The sequence below is a fragment of the Malaclemys terrapin genome, chromosome 2 (assembly GCF_027887155.1).
Source record: "Malaclemys terrapin pileata isolate rMalTer1 chromosome 2, rMalTer1.hap1, whole genome shotgun sequence".
Lineage (NCBI taxonomy): Eukaryota > Metazoa > Chordata > Testudines > Emydidae > Malaclemys > Malaclemys terrapin.
The window spans coordinates 77,918,649-77,942,017 of NC_071506.1; the positions used below are offsets into that span (position 1 = coordinate 77,918,649).

At 38.3% G+C, this 23,369-nt stretch overlaps 1 protein-coding gene across 1 annotated transcript in view; it reads left to right on the forward strand.

Annotated features, from left to right (window-relative positions):
- The window catches only part of CDH2 (cadherin 2), a 190,446-nt gene that overhangs the window by 128,575 nt on the left and 38,502 nt on the right, over positions 1 to 23,369 (forward strand). The window contains exons 3-9 of the mRNA XM_054019127.1: positions 6,105 to 6,331; positions 8,960 to 9,106; positions 11,739 to 11,894; positions 13,885 to 14,029; positions 15,749 to 15,921; positions 21,205 to 21,342; positions 22,086 to 22,271. Coding sequence (XP_053875102.1) covers positions 6,105 to 6,331; positions 8,960 to 9,106; positions 11,739 to 11,894; positions 13,885 to 14,029; positions 15,749 to 15,921; positions 21,205 to 21,342; positions 22,086 to 22,271 — 1,172 coding nt within the window. The remainder of the gene's footprint in view (positions 1 to 6,104; positions 6,332 to 8,959; positions 9,107 to 11,738; positions 11,895 to 13,884; positions 14,030 to 15,748; positions 15,922 to 21,204; positions 21,343 to 22,085; positions 22,272 to 23,369) is intronic.

The following is a 23,369-nucleotide window of genomic DNA, read 5'->3' on the forward strand; positions in this document are numbered from 1 at the left end:
AGAACCAAAAGGTGCTACAAAAAAGAATTAAAAAACATGTTAAAAAGAATACTGATGTTGAAGCATCTGTGAAAGAGTAAGTGAAAAGTTTTAGTATAACATTTAAGAATGGTTATAATCAGAAAAGTGACTATGTAAAAATGACCTAATATTTGATATTTATTCTACAATTAATGATTTCCCTATCAAATTAGCTTGTCTTGTAAGTGAAGACAAGATATTTTTTAAATGCAATTATTATCCTGTTATCCAGAAACCAAACTTGTTTTTTCTTCTATGTACATCATCAGTAATAAAGATTCTGAAATCAGAAGATGCATAAGGCAGGCTAGAATATACTTCTTCACAACTACAATAATGCTACACTTCTGATAGTATAAAAAAATCTAACTTTATATATTACTTAAAGATTACCTATATTTGTATTGAAGGATGTCTCATGGGCGTTTCTTGTGTCAATCTGTACCACAAGTTGAAATATGAGTGGTTCCATTCAGATGTTTAAATTGGGTAATGGATCCCCTTACAAAGAAAAGGGTAACCAGTCTGAACGAAGTACAGTGTTATAAAGCAGTGTATTTTTTTTTCCAGTTTCCCTATCCCTGAAACTAGGGAGGCCTAAAAAATAGCCCTTTCTTTTTGGAAACAGTACAGTGTTCAGATGTTAAAAATCTTTAGACTGTCAGAAATCAAGGCAGAGCATCCCTAAATGCTTTCTTGCACTGTCAGAAGTAAAGAAACATGACTAGAAGCATGCAAACTGGGTAATTGATGTGTAATTGTATCATGGTTACTTTTGTTGCTATTTGTTTGATTCACTGAGAAGTTATCCTGCAGGGATAAATATATCTGGGTTTCCCATTTTAAGACATATTTCGTTTGCTATTTTTAGGAAATATGAGTTTAATAGCACTTGGAAATTATAATGTCCAAAATATCCACTGATTGGACATTAGCTCTGAGGACAACATTAGGCTAAGATAAGTAATGTTTTTTCTGTAAAATAAAATCAATGTTGAATCATATTTCTGCCTTTAACCTGAAAGGATAGACTCTCACATTTTAAAGCTGAAAAATCCAAATGGCAAAGTACCCCTCACGGTTTTAGGATTAGCACAAATAAATGAAGTTATATATGAATATTTTGTATGAAAGTATCTTTATTTATTATACTAACATAGCCCATTCCTTATACTCTTTTTCTCAGTCCTTCGTTAAAACTCCCATTGATTTCAGTGGGAGTTTTGCCTGAGAGGAGATTGCAAGACCGGGCTGTCAAATTGCAAACCAACATGTTAATGGAGCAGCTGAAAGTATATTTTAATTGTATGAGAAATTATGCTAGTTAATTGAAGGTTACTAGTAAGGTACATGAGATCAGAGATGTATTTTACAGATATTATGAATCATGCATTTCATTAGACACAAGTATGTGAATGGTTTAGTTCTCTAGTGTACTCTAAATGAAATTGCATGTTTAGTAGTACTTCAGGTTTTGTACACTACACATTAAGACATATGTTTTTGTTAATTGCATACAAGAAAATTTGAGAGCTTTATTTAATACCACAGAGATGCAGGAATTTAATTTATCTTTTTGTGGTTGCAGAGATTAATTTTTTTCCGTTTTAGGCAACAAATATATATTTGTTTTGGTTGGCATATAATAAAAAGCAATCTTAAATCTTTAAATTTGATTTACTCTCTAAATTCAAAACTGTCAAATGGATTACCTTTTAAAATACTCCATCTTTAACAGCAACATAATAACAATACAAATAACAATAACATAAATATAAAATTTGCTTCTGGATTAAGGCCCATATCCTGCAAATACTTACACACCGGAATAACTTTAAACCCATGAGTCCCATTCACTTCAATGGGAATATTCACATAATTAAAGTTAAGTATGTGCGTAAGTGTTGGTAGGATTGTGGTCTAAGACTTTTTAAAATCTAAATTTCACCCTTTCATAATTAATCTGCTTCCTTTAACTTGCAGAGATTTGTATTTGATTATGTGGATACCATTAATAAAGAATAATAAAAGACTATATAAATATCTGTTATTTTTGTTGGCACTGAAACAACAATGTGCTGTAAAAATATAGCTGATAAATCTTTTTAAAGTGAAAAATATCCATTATAATTAATTTTTTTGAAAGTAACATTGTTTTGGAAATATGCATCCCTTTCAAGGTGTTTGGAACATGATTAGTACCAGTAATGTCTGTTCTCAATGAAAAATGTTTCCTTACTACTTCTACAAAATCTCACTACTAATTAGCATTGAAAGCAAATAATTAGGATTCCATCTTTGTTGATACCAGTTGAGCACTGAAAAATGAAGCAAATTAAACTGAATCAAATTTACAAGAGTAATAGCCATGCAGTTGGGGAAAAGGTAGCTACTACTCAACCTGTACTCTGTCAAGGTAATTTAATTATGAACAGTTATACTTCTCTGTAATTTGTTAATATGTGCTCTTTGCAGAAGGAGAATAATTCTGCCAGGGCACTGACAATTTTATACATTTTAGGCAGGTTGCTGTCAAAAGACAGCGGTTTTCGTTGAATCTTATAACATATAGTTGCCTGCAGGAAGAATATCAATGAAATGGATTGCAGCTTAATTTTTTTTTGAGTTATTAGTATCTATATGAGAGAAAGTGTGTGGGGGTGGAATCTTTCAGTTTCTCATGAATTTTAGCATATAAAATTGGATGCATCAAATTACTGAATAATATTTTTTAATTATATTTTTTCATATCATTATATCTCAATAGTTCTTTTGAACTATGCTCATTGCAGTGTTCATTTTAAGTCTTACCTTTAAAAAAGAAAAAGGAAAAAAATAAATCAGGTTACAATTTACATTTATTACCCCTTTCTCCTCCTCCTCCCCCCCCCCCATTTGTCAGGAGTTAGATCATGCCCCCAAGATCCACAGACGAATATCATTATTCCTTTCCCCTGCAAGGGAAATCCCCTGTTAAGTAGGAGCCCCCAGCTGGTGGGGGAAGGCTGACAAAGACCCATGGGTCATGTGCATGGTTCTGACTCCTTGCTGACCCTTCCAAACCTAACTATTTTAACAAAGTGTCTTGCAGGGCTCCCTCTCTACTGGGAGTTCTGCATCTCCATTGGAGCAGAGCCAGCATGAAGACATGCTCTTGGATACCCTAGCTTCTGTCCCATTCCATTCTGATTGCTCACTTTCTTCTCTGAGATGATTTAAAAAGTCATTGAGAAGATCCTCTCTTCTCCACAGAGCCCTACAGCTGATCGGATTATTTGTAAATAGGATTCGCAATTGCTCTTAATGGCATTGTCTAAAGCAGAATGTGGAATATTGTTACCCTATTTTATTTGAATGCTGTTTTGAGGATATTTCAATAGTAGATTTCAGGATAATTAAGAAGACCCATTCTAGGTACTTTTACTCTTACATTTCTATAATTAATAGAGTCTAGTGTGGAGTTGTATTCTGGTTAGAAGGTCAGAACACAGAAGTATGTCTAATTAGGACTATAACGATTTCTTCATAATGATAGAGTTGCTGTAACCAATTATTTTACTTGATTTAGAATGCATGTATTTCTTTGGCTAGCTGTTGCAATTCAGAATATGAACTTGCCTTGGTAAATTGGGTCATATAATGAAGCAGTATGGATAAGGGAATGGCTCACATCTAGGAAGGGGATCCTCTACATGTGGCTTTCCTTCCTCCCATGCAGAATTGGGGTTGTATTGCCCCATGTCACTGTCCCTTCGTCCCACAGAGCCCTCTTTGTAAATCTGTGGATCCATGTTGGAGACAGGGTTGGCTATACCTTATGAAATAGGCGGGACTTGGGAGGTACAGCCTAAGGGAACTTACCTAGAAAAAAATAGTGGAGTCCCAATTTGGATGATATTTTTGGTGGAGCATCCCCACAAACAGCATGGGATCTCTGCGGCAGTATTGTCAAGGAGCCAGGCAGGGATAAAAGGGGGGATGAAATAGTGCAGAGATTCAGAGCTTCTGCATGGATAGCCTTGTCCTTCCCCAGATTCAGTGAGATCTGCCAGGTTTGATGGCCTTTCGTGTGCCTTTTTCCCTGGAGGAAATGAACCTTGCCCCTGATGGAATGATATGGTGGGAACTTCATTAAATATTCCTCAAGGAGATTCCCCTTCCCCCAAACAACTCAAGCAGGTTTTACTGCCGAAAAGGGTGAACTTTCTTGTTTAATTTTCCTTCAAAAAGCTGACATTTTAAAATTTCTATTGAATTTGCTGTATTTTTGAAAAAAAGAAATAAAGTTTTATATATATAATTTTCCAGTTGTCATCTTCTTTGTGTGTGTGTGTGTGTGTGTGTATCAGAAGGTCAAAGGGAGGCATGTGGAAGACCCAGCATAACACAAAAGGATTAGCGAGGAAACTAATTTTATCTGTCATTTGAACATTGGTCCCAGTCCTTGGAGTTCAAGTACCAAAAATTATAATCTCTCTTCTCACTAACTTCCTTATAACTACAGTATATTTAAAAAAAAAAAAAAACATATGATGTGCAGCATTTAGCAGGGTTTCTCTTGAGGGGGAACCTTTAGATTTTTGGAGACTTGTTGTTTGTGCATCATTCATTTCAGTGTAAAGGTCCAATAACTGGAATGAGGCACAAGGCTAGGATTCATCTTCACTATCTGCATTTCAGCCCAGCCTTTAATAATAATGCTTCACTCTTCTGTTGTTCATACAATCTAACGGTTTCAAAATGCTCTGAAAACATTAAAGGAAGGTCATCAATTTTAAAGCCACATTTCCATCTGATATTTTTTACTTGCTATTGTTACAAGTAACACTGACGATAACTAGAAATGAAGCGGATCAGAGAGAGAAAAATCTGTTGTACTTTGTGCATTTTACAGTACTGTGTATATATTCTGTTTCACTGTGGATCTTTCACATAGCAAAAGAGGAGAGGAAAACATTTGTAAATAGGAAGATATTTTAAAATAGGAAAATGTGATTGTTAAAGGGAACTTATAGTCAGGACTAGTACCTGCAACTGCTTTAAATCTACTTTTTGAAATTGACTGGATTTCAAGTGAATTGTATCCCTTTAAGATTTGTAGCATTCCTATGAGGTAAGCGTATATTATAATTCCCCTTTTACAAATGGGAAAATGGAGGACCAGAGCTGTTATGTGATCTGTCCTCAGTAATACAGCATGTCAGTGGCAGGGACAGGAATAGAAAGTAGGTCTAACTCCCCGTGTGGTGCACTGCCCTCTAGGCTGCTACTTCAGTGCCGTTAGCACTGGAGGTGCTGAATCTAAACCAAGTTTGTGATGATGATCGCCACATATTAAAAATGTCCGTGGCATTTTTTTTCCCCAGTCCATGATAGCAGTTTGACTACTTTCTCTCCACTCAATCCTTTTCAGTAGTTTTAGGTGTTCATAAAGGGGAAAAGACAGTTTTAATTTTCAAAATGCATGTTCTTTTGTGCACTTGTTTTGTCATTTTCTGCAGAAAGTCTAATGAGGTCATAATAAAATCTAACTCTGGATATGAAAAACTATCCTTTTTTTAAAAAGTTACGAATATAAAAATCTCCCTTTGCCAGAAGTTCCTCTGTGTGGGGTAGAAGAGCCCAAAGTTTTCTTCATTTTAATCCCCTATTGCCTTTGACACCCCTTGGCTACAGCTGTCATATATACTTATTAGTGATAGTAATTCCAGTCAAGGTCAAAGAGGCTGGAGCTGTATTTGGAACCAATCAGTTCTGCCCCTTTGCGAGGGAGAGCGGATGGTTGTTGTGGAGCTCAAGGCCTCTGTAGTGGATGACAGGCAATCTGATTGAGAAATAGAACTTGGTCTTCCCTCTCTGAAGGATGCCACTATTATATGGGCTGATCCATAAAATATGATTTTTAATTCCTAAATAATGTATGCACTTAACATGATGAAATGACCGTGAGTTTATTGTGACTGCGGAGAATAGGCTTTTAAGATACAGGTTTTTGTTCTTGACCTAACACCATCTGATGACTGAGTTTAAGCAGGCTCTGTTCTTTCAGTTCTTATATTCTCGATGTTTTTTGTGTTTCACAGTGGGGTTTAGAAGCTGTGATGAAAAGAGAAAAGTACAGTTTGAAAGCAGCGAACCAGCAGATTTTAGAGTAGGTGAAGATGGTGTGGTATATGCAGCAAGAAGCTTTCAGCTTTCTACAGATCCCACAGAATTCATCATCTACGCTCAAGACCAGGAAACCCAGCAACAGTGGCAAGTGGTGGTGAAGCTGAGCATCAAGCCAACATTTGCAGAGCATTCAGAGAAGGTAAAACATTTGCCTTTGGAAATGTCGTTGAAAATAGGTTTTAGACTACATCTGTCACACACCTCAACATCTGACTTCCTGCTAGTGGGTAACTAGTGCATAAATAATTATAAAGCTGTAGTCTTTAAAAGTAATGTTCCATAATCTATTATTTTGTAGCCCTGCTAAAGTCATGGAAACCCATTTCTGTTTAAAGATCCAGAAATCATTTATATTTGAACATATTGTTTGTACAGTTTGAGATTTGTACCTGAATTTAAATTGGAAGTGGTCATTTCTTTATTTTAAATTGCTGGAGAGCATTACAGTATTTATTCAAGCAGTTAAATTTAACCACAAAATAAACAAATCTCTGCTAGAATCCATCAATCAAGATTAGATTGGAACTGTAGATTTACAGCAGTAGCGGGAAAGCATTCCTGGCATAGAGTATTTGTATTGTCCCTCAATAATCAAATTGGGGACTGGAAATTATTTAGAATTCCAGCACTACTTTTAGGGAAGATAGTCTCCCCCTGGTGGAAACCAATATAAGCCAAGCCAAAGTAACACAAAATCTAACCTACCAATATACAGTTAACCTAATATACTCCCTGTAGTAAATGTGATAGTTATGCTACACCCACCCCTTATACCACTGCCTGCTTTTTTTACTTCCTTTTACAAAGCATCTTTTACAAAAATAAATATTCTTCATTGGTTGATATAGCCACGCTAAACTTATAGTTACAGATCAAAGACTTAAGTATCTGTTTCAAAATAGATTGCATTTAGTTGTGCTAGATATTTTTCTAAGAATAAGCAATTGTTCTGCGTTTTTGAGATATTTAAGGCCAAGTCTTAATAAAGCACTTGGTGGTTCACATTAAATACGCACACAAGAAACTGTTCCTTTCAGAGGACATGTCTTTTCTGCGAAGAAAGTAGTGTTCTTAACTTGGATTTGCTAACATGAGTTAAGAAACTTAGGTTAAAATAGCAGTGACAACTCAGCTTTTAACTTGAGTTAGCAACTTAAATTAAAGCCTCTAAGGGTATGTCTATACTTACCTCCGGGTTCGGCGGTAAGCAATTGATCTTCTGGGATCGATTTATCGTGTCTTGTCTAGACGCGATGAATCGATCCCGGAAGTGCTCGCTGTCGATGCCGGTACTCCTGCTCTGCAAGAGGAGTACGCGCAGTCGACGGGGGAGCCTGCCTGCCGAGTGTGGACCCACGGTAAGTACCTTGTATTTCGAACTAAGGTACTTCGACTTCAGCTACATTATTCACGTAGCTGAAGTTGCGTATCTTAGTTCGAACTGGGAGGTTAGTGTGGACCAGCCCTAAGAAAGCCTGGGGTCAAATTCCAGCTGTTAACCAGAGTTAGAAGCCAAGTTGCTGTGTCATCACTGCTATTTTAACCCAGGTTACCTAACCTGACTTAAGAGGTCACATTTTTGCAGTGAAGACAAACCCTTTGGGCCCAGTTCTGGTGCCCTCAGTCACACTCAGATAATGCCTTACATGTGAGGGTATGTCTACACTGCAAAGAGAAACCCGCTGCACCAAATCGGAGTCCAGGTCAGTTGACTTGGGCTTGGCTAAAATTGCACTGTAGACACTGAGGCTTGGATTAAAAGCTGGGCTCTGAGACCCTCTGCCCTCGCTGGGTTTCAGACCCGGGGCTCCAACCCAAGCCTGAATGTCTACACTGCTATTTTTAGCCCCGCAGCACAAGCCAATTGACTCTGGCTCTGAGACTCAGCATCATGGGTTTTTCTTTACAGTGTAGCCTTACTAAATTGGGGCTACTCACTTGTAAGGTACTACTCAAAGGGAGTGAGGGTAGCAGAAACTGGCCTTCAGTTTGCACCCCTGCGGATTTTAGCCTCCGACACATTTACTTGATTAAAAATAACTTTTTTCCCCAAAGTAACCGAAGAATGTATTTTGGGCTTTTTTTCCCTACCCAGAGTAACATGTCTGCATGCACATGTGCATCAAGAGCTAAATGCTGAAATAACTACAGATGTAGAGAGGAATATAAAGGCAATGTTGACACCCAGCAGAGATTAATGCCCACTGTGCAAAGTGGGTCATCTACAACATCCATCATGGGTGACATAGGTTTAAAATAATTACAGCATTAATTCTATGGGATTTAATAAGGTCATAAATATTTCAGACATTCCTTACCAGTATGTATTAAACTTCTCTTGGAACTCAAATTATAATTTAGCACACCCAGATCTAAATTTAATATACAGCTTCCCATTACCTGAACTGTAGTTCCAATTAATGAGATTATATACATATAAAGGCATCCTATTAAAATTCTGCACAATATTAACTACTATCAAACTGGAATATAGAAAGTGCAAAGTAGTTTACACAGCAGTACCAGGTAATAAATTGCTTATAATTCCATTTGACCTCCAAGTGGCATGCTGAAAAATGAAGGAATTGCTACTATTTCATAGGAAAAATGTAATAATATTGCTTATTTCCATATTGTACTGTGAACCCAATAAATAGCTTCATAAACATGTAATGAAGCGTGCGTCTCAGGCTGTCATGTAATGGTATGAAAACCATTCTTCAATATACACATTTTTACCAATTCTCATTCTAATGTCTGTTTTAAGGACCAAAAGAAAATTGAAGAAATAGTATTTCCACGGCAACAATATAAGCCCAGCAGTCATCTGCAGAGACAGAAGAGAGACTGGGTCATCCCTCCAATCAACTTACCAGAAAACTCCAGAGGGCCTTTTCCTCAGGAATTAGTTAGGGTAAGGTAATTAACAACCAAGAAGGCAGAGGTGTGATTTCAGAATTCCTTGGAAGTGAACTTCCGGTGTCATTGATAGTCTTTCTGCTTATCAAAGATTAAAGGACCAAATTCTGCTGTTACATCTATACATAAGATATTGGGCCAAATTCTGTGGTCTGCCAAGAACTCTTTGTTCTTCTTACATTGAATTACAATGAATTTAAATCAGACAGCAATTGCCCTGAAGTAGGGGGAACCTCTACTGGTGCAAAAGGTGGCAGTTGTGACTCAGCCAACTCTGCTGCGTCCTGCACTGGAACTCCCCACTTGTGTGTTTGTGTATGTGTTTGTTGTGGGGGGCGGAGAGAGATAGGCATATCAGAGGAGGGGAACAAGGGAAAGGGACATGGCTGATTGAGGTTACACTGCCTGTTGTGCAGGAATGCACAGCAAGTAGGTGTCTATTACCAGGCATTCCTGCACAAGATGCAGGGGAATTAGGGGGGAGGTGTTCCATTAGTGTTGCCCGCACAGTCAATTTACCAAAAGGTGTGTGTGTGTTTGTGTGGACAGGGTAACAGATGTGAACATGGCTCTACCCTGTCTATGCACTTGCAAGTGACTTTCTTAAAGGTGTAGCAAAGGCTACCAGTGAACATACTGTACAATCAATTTCTACTTTATTTGTTAGCCAAGAACTCAGCTAAAAGTTCAGTATTTCCCCTGCAGTAACCATGCGATCACAAGCACCTAAATGGTTGCAATACTATTGAGTACAGTAACTCCTCACTTAACGTCCTCCGCTTAACGTTGTTTCAAAGTTACGTCGCTGCTCCATTAGGGAACATACTCATTTAAAGTTGTGCAATGCTCCCTTATAACATTGTTTGGCTGACTTTACAAGGGAGCATTGCACAAGTTCCTCTTCTCCGCCTCCTCCCCCTCCCTTCCTCCCTCCCTCCCAGCGTTTCATCCCAGTGCTTAGGACTTTCTGGGAGGGAGGGAGGGAGCGAGCGAGCAGGGAAGCTGCCCCCCCCCTTCCCCCCCTGGCAGGCAGGGCCACCTGGAATGCAGGGGCTTAGGGGCTGCAGGGCCCTGGGCTAAGGGGGCTCCGGGGCCCTGGCCTGCAGCTCTAAAGCCCCTTTTGGAATATGGTCCTGCAAGCACAGGCCGGAGGACTCAGGAGGAGCAGGGGCAGCCGTGCAGCCAGTGGCCGGAGAGAAGCGACACTTTCCCCTTCAAAGCCAGCCGGAGAGAAGTGGCGCTTTGAAGAGGAAAGTTTGTGATGATGATCGCCACATATTAAAAATGTCCGTGGCATTTTTTTTCCCCAGTCCATGATAGCAGTTTGACTACTTTCTCTCCACTCAATCCTTTTCAGTAGTTTTAGGTGTTCATAAAGGGGAAAAGACAGTTTTAATTTTCAAAATGCATGTTCTTTTGTGCACTTGTTTTGTCATTTTCTGCAGAAAGTCTAATGAGGTCATAATAAAATCTAACTCTGGATATGAAAAACTATCCTTTTTTTAAAAAGTTACGAATATAAAAATCTCCCTTTGCCAGAAGTTCCCCTTTTGGAATATGGTCCTGCAAGCACAGGCCGGAGGACTCAGGAGGAGCAGGGGCAGCCGTGCAGCCAGCGGCCAGAGAGAAGCGGCGCTTTCCTCTTCAAAGCGCCACTTCTCTCCGGCTGGCTTTGAAGGGGAAAGTGTCGCTTCTCTCCGGCCACTGGCTGCACATCTGCCCCTGCTCCTCCTGAGTCCTCCGGCCCGTGCTCACAGGGCCGCGTTCCCAAAGGTGCTTTAGAGCTGCAGGCCAGGGCCCCGGGGCCCCCTTAGCCCAGGCCCCTAAAGCTCCTTCGTTTCGGGTGGCCCTGACTGTCCGGAGGGGGTGGGGGCATCTCCCAGAATCGCGACTCCCAGAATTGCTGCCCCAGCACTGAGCCTCCTCCCGCACCCCCACCCTGAGTGCCCTCCCACACCCTAATTCCCTCCCAGACCCCGCACCCCCCAGCCCTGAGCCCCAGGGCTAAGCCAGGGGAACCTCCCCTCCACAGTACAGTACAGTATATAACGCCTTTTGTCTGCCCCCAAACAAATTTATTGGAACCTAACCCCCTGCATTTACATTAAATCTTATGGGAAAATTGGATTCGTTTAACATCATTTCACTTAAAGTTGCATTTTTCAGGAACATAACTACAACGTTAAGTGAGGAGTTACTGTATTATAAAAGAAATGCAGAATGCTGAACATGGGTCTTGAAAGAGACTGTCTTACAGTATATTTTAGTGTTCACAAATCTTGTGTAATGTTTTAGGAGCTAAGCAATAGATTTAAGGATAAGAGTATTTAATTATTTTTAGTAATATAATTCATCCCATAGTGTAAAAAGTAGAGATTTATAAGAAGGGTCACTTTACATGAAAATTTTTTCTTAAAAATTCAGTGCCTGATTTTCTGACAATGTATTATACTATTGAAAAGCCCAAACATTGTATTAGTGTTCATGTCTCTGCCATTGTTTTCTTGTAAATATAATTTCAGCCTAAATATTATGTTAAAAATGAATGCCAATCTGCTGTTCTTCACTCTCAGTTCCAATGTCTTGTTCTGTTTAACTAACATAAACCTCATCTTCTTGACATTTAGATTAGGTCTGATCGTGATAAAAGTCTTTCACTGAGGTACAGTGTTACTGGACCAGGAGCTGACCAACCTCCAACTGGAATCTTCATCATCAATCCCATCTCAGGTCAACTGTCAGTGACGAAACCTTTAGATCGGGAGCAGATAGCTTCCTTTCATGTAAGATTTTAATTTACCATAACCAGATTATCAAATCAAAGATTAACATCTGCTTCAAATTTGATTTGTGCATCTGGCACAGTTTTCTACAAGATGTGATTTAAAGAGTTTATACTGGATTGGAATTTATATTTATTCTACTTATTATACATAATACAGGGAACTCCTAGCATGTTGAAACAGCTTAACAAATGTGAGTTAGTGTATTTAGTTAATTAAAGAAGGCTGAAATGTTAATGCTGTCGTTTATTTTTCTGATTTATACCATTGATTACAAATTCCACCATATTGTTTGTTTGACAGGAGTTTATTTTTAATATAACACCCTAACTTGGGCATAATTATACTGGAATTGCAGCAGCTAAAATTTGAGAAATGGATGGGAAGAAAAACTACCAGGTTTCATTTTCAGGGCAAATCTAAGCATTTTAATGGAATTATAATTGTAAATTAGATCTCTCTTATGTTCTTTGCTCTAGAGAAATTGCAAAGTAGACCAAATATTTCGGCAGCACTAGTAGAAAAAAAAAATTGATTGCAAAGCAGGAAACCAAGGTTTGACCTGAAATGGCCCCCACTTGAAACAATAGGGAAGAGAGACAGTTCCTGGAGATAATTTCCAGAGTAGAATAGTTTTAGTGCACAATTTGTTGGCCCATCTGAGGAGCAAGTATAATCCTACTTTCTGTACAGAGGATTTAGCAGTTGCTATTCATAGATGGAGTTTGACCATGTTAGGGTGCAGCAGCTCTAGAATTCATGGGGTTTTACCAAGAATTTGGATTAATGAATACAATTTGTTTTAGCTCTTTCCCTTTCAGTTCCAGTTTAAGTAATAGCGACTAAGGAATTTTCTGACAACCTCTAAGACCATTTCCAGAACATGGTAGATTAATCTCACCCCCTGCCTCCTATAACTCTGTGTCAAAACGACTTCTGAGCTACATTGACAACTTTTTACCTCCCAGATCTCCAATTTAGGATACATCTACACTACAGCATTTACAGCGGCAGAGCTGCACCAAGGCAGCTATGCCACCGTAATGCTTACGGTGGAGACACTCTAAGCCAACAAGAGAGATTTCTCCTGTTGGCTTAATAACTCCTGCCTCTGCGAGAGGTGGTAGCTATGTCGGCAGGAGAAGCTCTTCCACAACATAACACTTTCTATATCAGCTTCTTTAAGGTGTCTCAAATAGGGCAACCAAATACCACTTTGGAAAATTTAGGCATAAACTTTAGACTCTTGAATTTTCAGTTGTTTAGTGAGAACAATTTTTGCCATACTCTGCCAGCAAAACAAAATAGATATACACAATTAGTCTTTTTCTTTTTTAGGCTTTAAATGAAGAATATTGTCTAGAATCCTATCTTTCCTTTGAAATATTCTTACAATACAGTTTCCATAATACCATTTCAAAATTTACAAAAATGAAGCAGTATTAATTTCAGATGGATTACCAACAAAAATTTTCTGATGAAGGACAGAAGACCTCCATATGGATAGTGCAGGACTGGATGTTCCTGAAGACTTTCCACTGGCAATCAGGGTTAAGAAGTACAAAAAGCCTATAAAACATTAGGTAGTATTATTATTCCAAAAGTAATTTGGAGTCCGTAAATTAGGCTGATGGGAGTCTGAAACCTGCCCCACAGAAATCTGTCCCCCCTGGGTGAACTATTCAGATTTTTTTTTCTTTCTCAACTGAAGAAATTTCCAGAAGGAAAAAAGACCTTCAAAAATAGAAAAAACAAAGAAATTGATATCCTTCGTTAAATGTAAAGGGCTCAGTTCTGCCCTCAGTTACACATGTGTTATGCCCATTGAACTCCATCTACAAAGGTTCCCTCAATAAACTGAAAATTTAAGTCATCAAGATACTGAAATAAATCAGGCTAAAATAGTTAGTGTAAGATTTCCTGTCTGTGCTAATGTCCATGTATGTTCATATGTTTTGCAAACTCACACAATTCCCAATGGCTTTTGCAGCTGAGAGCACATGCAGTGGATGTAAATGGAAACCAGGTGGAGAATCCTATTGACATTGTCATTAATGTTATTGACATGAATGACAATAGGCCTGAGTTCTTACACCAAGTCTGGAATGGGACAGTGCCTGAAGGATCAAAGCCAGGTAAAATATAGCAGGTTTTCTGTGTGAAAATAGATGGGTTTTTTAGTTTTGGAGAAAAATACATTTAGAAGTCGTAACATTTTTGAAAGGTGCAATCGACAAAAATTTCAGGAAGCTAGATTGCCACTACCCTTAATTTTTAATTTACATTTTTGCAAGCTAAAAATTAATTTAAAAGAAAGACTTCATTACACATGTTAGGGAATGAGTAAGGGACAATGCAGAGAGAAGGAAAATGGGGAAGGACTACTTTATTTGGACAGCACCCAAATATTTATATTATGGCAGCACCCATGCAAGATTAGAGTCACCTGAAAAATAAAGGAGGCCAAACAGTTGTTTTGTAACTTTGAGGATTAGTTTGTTGCTAGACAACTGATTAGTGACCTTTTAATATGCCTCTTTCTGTAAATATCTCTCTCCCCTGACTAGTGAGTTTTTGAATAAAAAGAACACTAGGGGATTAAAAATAAAAACTAAAAGAAGTCGAATAGATTTACAGTAATGATACTATATATGGTTGTGGAACAAATTTTTCTCTGCTTGTCCTGTGGCAATTTGGGGTATTTGTACATCCATATATTGTACTCTAGCAACCTACTTGAGTGTCCTTTTGAAATCAAGCAAGAAACCAGTGACCCAATGTCTAGAAAAGACAATGTCAACATTTTAAAAACAAAAATTTTACAATAGCTTCCTTGTTAGAAAGGAAATGCCATGTAATATCCCTGGAGAGTCTATATAATTATATATACATTTTAAGCCCATTCTCTGTTTTATATATAAAATAAATACACCTAATATAGTATGTATTACATAATAGATTATGTGATCTGTATGATACAATTTATTTAGGCCAAGGCTGACAAAAATGAGAGTCTAAAATTAGCGTCTATATCTATATACAGATGCAATCATGCAGTTGACAGTGCAACAGTACAGTCCATGCCATTAATTGCAGAATTGGAGCCTATATATAGTCCTGGATGTGAATCTCAGTAATTCTGGGGAAGTTTGGATTTGGAACCAAACTGTACAACTTAGGACTTTCTCCAGAACCAAATAATGTATCTGAACCACCCTCAAAATTGGAATAAGTTCAGATTTACATCTAAATGCAAATTTTGTGTCAGAAGCCATTTCTTTAGCAGTGCAACAAGGAATTTTTAGGAACTGACGTGTTTCTTCAGTTTCTCTCAAGACATATTATGCCAAGTTCAAGTGCCAAGAACCAACATGATTTTAAACAGTCAGGATTGCAAAGGGAAAGAAATAGTATCTAGAAAAGCCCTTGTTTTGATTTTGCGTTGATTTTCATACACAGTTAACACATGCGGCACATTTTAAAATTAAACATGTTTTGATTATCAAATGTTTCATTTGGCCCAGCGATTGAGCCTACTATTTAAACTTTAGAAGCTTCATTGTTAATTAAATGTGTTTATGGCAGAATTGCAGGGTTTGATGGCCTGTGGAGCTTTTTCAGTAATAAGCAAGTTTGATACTTTATAAACACTAGTGTTGTTATCCTCTGTTATGTATCTTAATTGCTTCATAAATCCTGGGACTCAGGCCTACTCAGTTTCCTTTGGGTAAGAGAAAGAATGTGTAATGTTTATCAAAAGAAGTAAACGTTTTGACCATTTTTGTGCTTGTAAGTGACCTTGTGTAATTCAGGTAAACTATTTATTTAACACTAATTATGTATTGTGCTGTTAGGAACCTATGTGATGACTGTTACTGCTATTGATGCTGATGATCCTAATGCACTGAATGGGATGCTGAGATACAGAATCTTGTCACAGGCCCCAAGCACCCCCTCACCGAACATGTTTACAATCAACAATGAAACTGGTGACATTATCACAGTGGCAGCTGGACTTGATAGAGAGGTAAGGCGGGCCTGAATTTTATAGGTTGTGTTTTAAATGCTGTCCCTTTTTGTGCGTATGTAAAATAGTTTGTATGTAATTTACACATTTTTTTCAGATGTAATTTTTTCCCCCTTGCACAGCACTGCCTAACCAGTACTCCCTTAGAGCTGGCCAGCCCCAAGATTTGAAAACTTGGATTTTGACAAATATCCTAGGGGTAAATGATAATTAAAGCTTTGTTTTGCATAGAATGTAAAGCATCTAGTCTCACTCACATTCACTGGAGTTAGCTCAGAAAGAGGAAGGGGTCTTGGAGAGAAGGAGTAAGGAAGGTGGGGGTCTTGCCATGGATATGGTTTGGGGGAGAGGATGAGATGGGATGGCCTAGAGGTGAGTTTATTTCAGTCTAGAAACAGACTCATCCTGCGGTTTCCAGCAAACGTCCTTACTGTATTGTTGGATAAAAAAACACTGTCCGCGCCATTTACTGAGCTTAACTAGTTTAAAGGTTTAATAAGAACATTTTAGGACAAGATTTTACCACCTTAATTAAGCATAAAACATAAGTAAAGTAGATGAGCAGGATAATGTAGTGATGAATTACCCAGTCCTTGGGCACAGGTAGGCTGTTTCTGTCTTTATTAAATTCATGCTGGTCCAATCTGGCATATGTCCTGTGTTGCTTCACGCACACACAAACATTCACACACACACCTGCCTTTGTTAAACACACATTTTTTGTACTTTGCCTCATAACAGCACACAATTTCAAATTTTTAAAATTGCCTCATTTATAAACATTCCATTCTAAATATATTTTCTAATACATTTTTACTTTATTCTGCCACAACTCTAATTGGTACTGTCTTTTTTATTTTATTTTTTAAACCATTGCTTTTATGTATTCATTATTTTTTACAACAGTTGTCTTATTGTTACTTATCTGTTTCTTGTAGCCTTGGAGTGGTTGGCTAGTTCTGTCCAGTCATTATCCGTTTTCCCTAGTCTGTCTTGCTAGGGGGATTAGGGCCTGGCTGATAAATTAGTCATTGTTTGCCCTGTCCTCTACATAGACCAAGAATCCACTGTCGATAAGACAAAAACTGACTTTCTGATTTTTTTTTACAGCCTTTGAAAGCTGTATCATTAAGACACATACAGAAAGCAGAAAAGTTCCCTTTTGCATTTTCTTATAAAAATATATATTTATTTCTTTAATGTTATTTAATATATATTTATTTAACACAGTTCATTTTACATTTCTTTGCACATAACTCAAAACTTTTTGTGAACTGTCCTCTAACCTGTATTTTAGTGTTAATTAATTTACACAACCGTGCTATAATTGCTCACCCTTCACAGACGCGCTTGCCAGCTTGCATTTGTTGAATTAAAATCACACACAGTGAATGCTGTGGCAGAACAGTGCTGACAAGGACAGCCGGAGCTAGCTGTGACTCAGAAGTGGCAGTAGTTCCTCAGGAGAGAGGCTGCATCCTCCTCCTGCTCAGCTCTTCAGGAAAAGAGGGGGATGGGAAATGGAGCCTTTCTCCTGGCTTGTGATCAGGAGCTCCACATGAAGAGGAAGGATCTAACCTTCCTTCCATTCCTGGACTGCACTAGTGGCATGTAGGATAAATTTTCTGGCACTCAGATTGATGGAGGATTCGTTGAGGGTTTCTCATGCCATCAAGCCATCTAAAGCCTAAACTTTTTGAGCAAAATAAACAGAAAAAATATTACTACTTTTACATTTTGAAACATAATTAAAATGAGTACATCAGGATTAATAATGAATAGGGGAAATGGTATTCTTAGTCAGTTGTTCTGAGCCCAGGACTGGTATCCAAGAACTTCTGAATTCTTCTAATTCTGTCTCTAACAATAATTCCTCCATGTAGCGTTGGAAAAGTCACTTAAATTCACTTGATATTGCCCTTTAAACTAAAAGAAAGGTTTGGGTTTTCATCTACCTCCAGTTTTGGAGCCCTGGGATCTTCTTTGACATGTGTACTTTCAGAAGGACTTACAGTCTGTATAAATGATATCTCTGTCTTCTACTACATAGCAACTAGCAGTACCTGATTTACCACAGAAGAAATCAGCTGCCACATCAGGACTTCCCTGTAGATCCTCAAACTAACAATAAAAGAGGCATTCCACCACAGTAGTTTGCCATTAATTCTACTCACTGATCACTTTACTGATGTCCAAATGAATAATTGTTTGTAAAAGATGTTGGAAAAAATAAGTGCTTTTGACATTTTTTTGAATATTGTTGTATTAAAGTGCCTGAGAAATACTCATTTAAAATACTAAACTAGACAAAAATAAGATAAAGGCATTTTTAATCCATAATAGACTAAAGCAACATTAGTATATTTCCAGATGATGGGAGCCAATGGTATGCACATTTGGAAATTTAGGAGCAAATTGTGACTGCTCTAAAACAACTGCCCTGGAGTGGAGAGGATATAGAGTGTCCCTCCCAGGCAGAGGCAGCCATTAGTTGGTTGCTTCAATAAAGGAGATCATGTTGAAGAAGCCAGATTGCAGTTCTAATCGTGCTGTTAGAGGGACCTGTCTCAGGAGGCCAAGTACTCATTCACTAGCCAGATGCTCTAACCCAGAGTGGGGAAGTGCATACTGCACTGTTACAGGAGCTGCCAGTGAGCATCCTGAAGGTGCTAGGCTGCACTTGGATAATGTTCTATCATTTCATGTCTACCCAGGCTTGTTCCTCTTGTAAGAGCTTTAATTTGGCCCGTAGAACATTGGACATATACCTGTTCTTTGCAAAAGTCTAAACTATGTAGGCCAGATCCTTTAGCCCTGTTTATAGAGTAGTAAGGGGCATGTTAGCTCTAGGTAGCTTGATGAACCAGCTGAATATCAAGCTGACCCATGGTATGGAGTGTTGGGCCTGGTGTGTAAAAGGGGAAATGAGGGAACCCACACTCACTTCCCAGGTGAAAGTTAACTACAAGGTGGATTACCTACATTATCAGAAAAAACCCTGTGTAGGAACTGTTTGCACTACAGCAGCACTGCTGCCACACCGGAGCTGTGCCGCTGTAGCCACTGTAGTGTAGACATAACCAATGATTCTTGCCTTGTGTCTGAGGTTAGTAGGTGGAGTGCTCTTTTCTCTTACTCACTCGGGTGGGAGTGGAAAGATTTCAGCCAGTGGGACTGTCTTCTCTCCCTACCTGACAGTTCTTTTTCAGGGGTGTTGCTGTGAAGGTCCTACAGAGGCTGAAGCATGCTGGGCTGTTCCTTTCTTGTGCATGCCCAATGCCTCCCAACAATCTCATCCCGAGTAGTTCATCTTTCACACATGAGGGTCAGACTAAGAAGAATATTTAGATTGCATGCTCATTGGGGTGGGACCCTATGTTTGTTTGATATGTGGAGTGCGCGTCAAAAATAAATAATAAGAAGATTCTGGAAAAGAGGAGGACTTGGGTAGCCATGTAATCCTAACACATTTCTCTAGCGCTTCAGGACTTGTGACTTCAGAGTCAAAGACGGGTCATAGAGCTCCTGCTATCTTTCTGCCACAGAAGAATCTGGGCCCAGGATTTGGCCTGATATTTTTATGTTATGTTTATTGTTTCACAATAAGCAATGCACAGTTGTTCCATAGCATAAATGTAACAAATGTATTCCTTTGATTCTTTCATCACTACATGTCTTGTTTGTGTCATGAACAAACCCTTAAGAGGATTTTTGTACCTGTATTTTCTTGAAGCAGAATCAGTTTTATATATAGACAGTATTGTTTTATAAAGAATGACTTGCCCCCACTGTCCAGGCCCTGTATAGAAAAGGATGGAAGTACATGCTTTAGGGACTTAAACTTACGTGCTTCCCTAAATAGGGATGGTTTCGTGAATTGGAGCCTGGATCTTTTGCATGTGAAAGTCAGGTGCAAGTGTGCATACACTTATAAGTGTACACACTTTTTAAAACGTAGGCCACTATGTATATGATAATATCAATCCAAGATTTGAAAGCAAATGAGAAATTTTAATTGAATGGATCCTTGTTAGTTTTCTTAAAAGTAATTATTTTGTGGAGGAGGGGTTAACTCAAAGATTTCTGTCTTGTAATTTATCTTGTGAAATAATCAGTTGCATACCTCCAATTTACAAGCAATCAGAATGTGTGGGGGAGAGGATGTGGTTTTGTAGGAAATAAAAAAAACTGTGCTTTTCTTTAAGTATCCTTATTTTAACAAGAAAAATTTTCTTTAGCTGTCTCCATAAACCATTCATGAAAGTAACATTTCAGAGTAATAACAAATGCTCATGTCATTGCCAGTTTTCTGCTGGAGGAAGAACTGAATTTCATGCCATAGTATCATCCCACCAAGCTAGGGAGTGCTAAAGCTGAAGTTGAATTGGTAAATGAAGTATAAAAAAAAACCTTTATTTACATTTCACAATAGAAATGTACTGAAAAACTTCGTAATTTGTTAAAAAAAATCTTATAAATTCAGTAGTAAGGTCTAGCTGGTTTTGAGATCTAATCTGTCAGGCAATTCTTTTTCATAGAGCTAACACTGAGCCTCAGAAAGACCTGGCATACTTCCAGCAATGATTTAAGAATAGAGATTCTCTGTACTGAGTGCTGTTTTTAACAACACATAAAGCAACCGGCACTGGCAAATTGGGAGAAGGAAGGGAATATCTTGTTTGGAATGTTTAACATTTATAGAAATAATCAGGGACGGAGGAAAGGGGGTGTTCCAGTTACTTTACTAGTTTCTGTTAGCCTTGACAGCTCCAGTTTCCATAGTGATATCAAGAATTTGCAGCTACATTCTAATACTTAGGCTTTACTACAATAAAGCCTTGGCAGTTGTAGTCATTTGGACAAAAATATTCTCTGGCTCAGATTTCATAAAACCCTTTAGGATTTACTACTTATTCAGGTTGAACTATTATACTTTTTTTCCATTTAAAACAAAACAAAAAGTTTAGTCAAAATTCTACCTCTGTGGTAATAACAGTAACTTGTATAAAGTTCTTTCATTATTCATAGTAAGAGCATATCATGCAAGCCTCCCCAATCACAAGTGATGTATGAAAAATGCAGGCAGTTTAATATATTTAGATGCAAACCACTGCTGTACTTCTAGTGATGTAAACTTTGCTTCAGTCATTTCAACTGATGTTAACTGGAATAAACAGTATGATAGGCTCTTTGCGTAATAAAGCACAATTTATGGAACACCTGCTGTCCTACTGGAATGTTGTTTTTGTCTATAACTTATGTTGGTGTCATTTTGTGTTTTAGAAAGTACAGCAGTATACATTAATAATTCAAGCTACGGACATGGAAGGAAACCCAACATATGGTCTTTCAAACACAGCAACTGCTGTCATCACAGTGACAGATGTCAATGACAATCCTCCAGAGTTCACTGCTATGACTGTAAGTACAGGACAGAAGTAAATGAAGGGTATGAATGTTTATGGCCATTATTAAGGAATTTTTCACATTATATATATATATATATATGAATTGAAAATATTTGTTACTTATCTAATAGCCTGCTGTGTTGCAAGGATTTAACCAAGAGGAGAATCTGTCCCTTAGGACATACCATACTTAATCCAAAACACAGTATTTAGCTAAGGAATCAACCCCCTCATTTTCTAAGTGGTTTCAGATAGGTTTTAGTTTGCTAGCTCACGTTACTGTTTGATAATGGTAGACTGCCAGGTGGTGTTCTCCTTTATTAAAGTATTTGTCAGATTTTTTTTTAAATAAATGGATCACAGAGATTTTTGATTAAATTGACTAAAGCAAGACATCAGGAATCCTCACAGGTTTTCAATCCTCAGGTGATATAAATTGTCATAGCTCCATTGAAGACAATTTACACCTCTTAGTATACAATTGAACTAAGAGGAATACCAGTTTCTGTGCTCTGATGAGTATTTCATGATGCTGTTATACACTGATATATATAAGAACATAAGATCGGCCATACTGGATCAGACCAAAGGCCCATCTAGCCCAGTATCCTGTCTTCCGACAGTGGCCAATGCCAGATGCCCCAGAGGGAATGAACAGAACAGGTAATCATCAAGTGATCCATCCCTTGTCGACCATTCCCAGCTTCTGGTAAACAGAATTTAAAATCTGTAAAAATATATGTTTTTTTGTTGTAGTTCTATGGCGAGGTACCTGAAAATAGAGTGGATGTTATAGTAGCTAATCTAACTGTAACTGATAAGGATCAGCCACACACTCCTGCCTGGAACGCAATGTACCGAATGACTGGTGGAGATCCTACAGGCCGATTTACTATTCTGACTGATCCAAATAGTAATGATGGGTTGGTAACTGTTGTGAAGGTAAGTGATATCCACAACTCATTAAATTAAGCAGAGACAGATAAGTAGGAGAGCACAGAGAATAAGTATCTCCCTGCTGTTTAATCCTGAGGCCTGTGCAAATTTTAAAATTAAAATTAATGTGCACCATGCTTGTTCTGAAAGTAACTTGTTCACCTTTTGAATGGTGCTCCTACTTACATTATCATGAACAATCTAAAATACCAATTCTGAAAATCAGGTTAGCTAGCTTTTAAATAGACTCATAGACTTTAAGGTCAGAAGGGACCATTATGATCATCTAGTCTGACCTCCTGTACAATGCAGGCCACAGAATCTCACCCACCCACTCCTGTAACAAACCCCTAACCTATGTCTGAGTTATTGAAGTCCTCAAATCGTGGTTTAAAGACCTCAAGGTGCAGAGAATCCTCCAGCAAGTGACCCATGCCCCATGCTGCAGAGGAAGGCGAAAAACCTCCAGGGGCTCTGCCAATATGCCCTGGAGGAAAATTGACCCCAAATATGGAGATCAGTTAAACCCTGAGCATGTTGGCAAGACTCACCAGCCAGCAGATTAGAAAACCTTTATTTGCCAGAAATAAAAATTAGCCTGTGAAAAAGCCATGCGCCTAGTGGTGGCATCAGAACTAGCATTAACGGCTGGCTGCTGGAGTAGTAAACAAACTGCTTTCTTTCTTTTGGTCAGCATTGGTCTTCCAGGCCTAGGGATGCCTTTCCCCACAAGTATGATGCCAGTATGTTCCCATTAGGCAGCTGACGACACAAAATAGCCAATCAGGTTGATATCAGAGGGGAAGGAGAGTGGTGTAGTGATGGTAGGAAGCTACTTTTCAACAGGCTTCTAGAGGACGATGCTATTTTTAAAACCTCATTCAAAAGCCTTGTATGGAGCAGGTTCTTCATCTTCATTCACCAGCCAAAAAAGTCCTGGACTGAAGCAATGACTTATTTTTTAAGTTATGATAAAAAGGCAGTACTACAATTTGAATCTGTCAAGAAGTAGTCCCCTTTCCTCTCATCTGTCTGATAAGTGTCCGGACTCTTAGTTTGTCCGGTTCATTTTTGGATCCATCCACTCAAGTGGGTGACAGGATA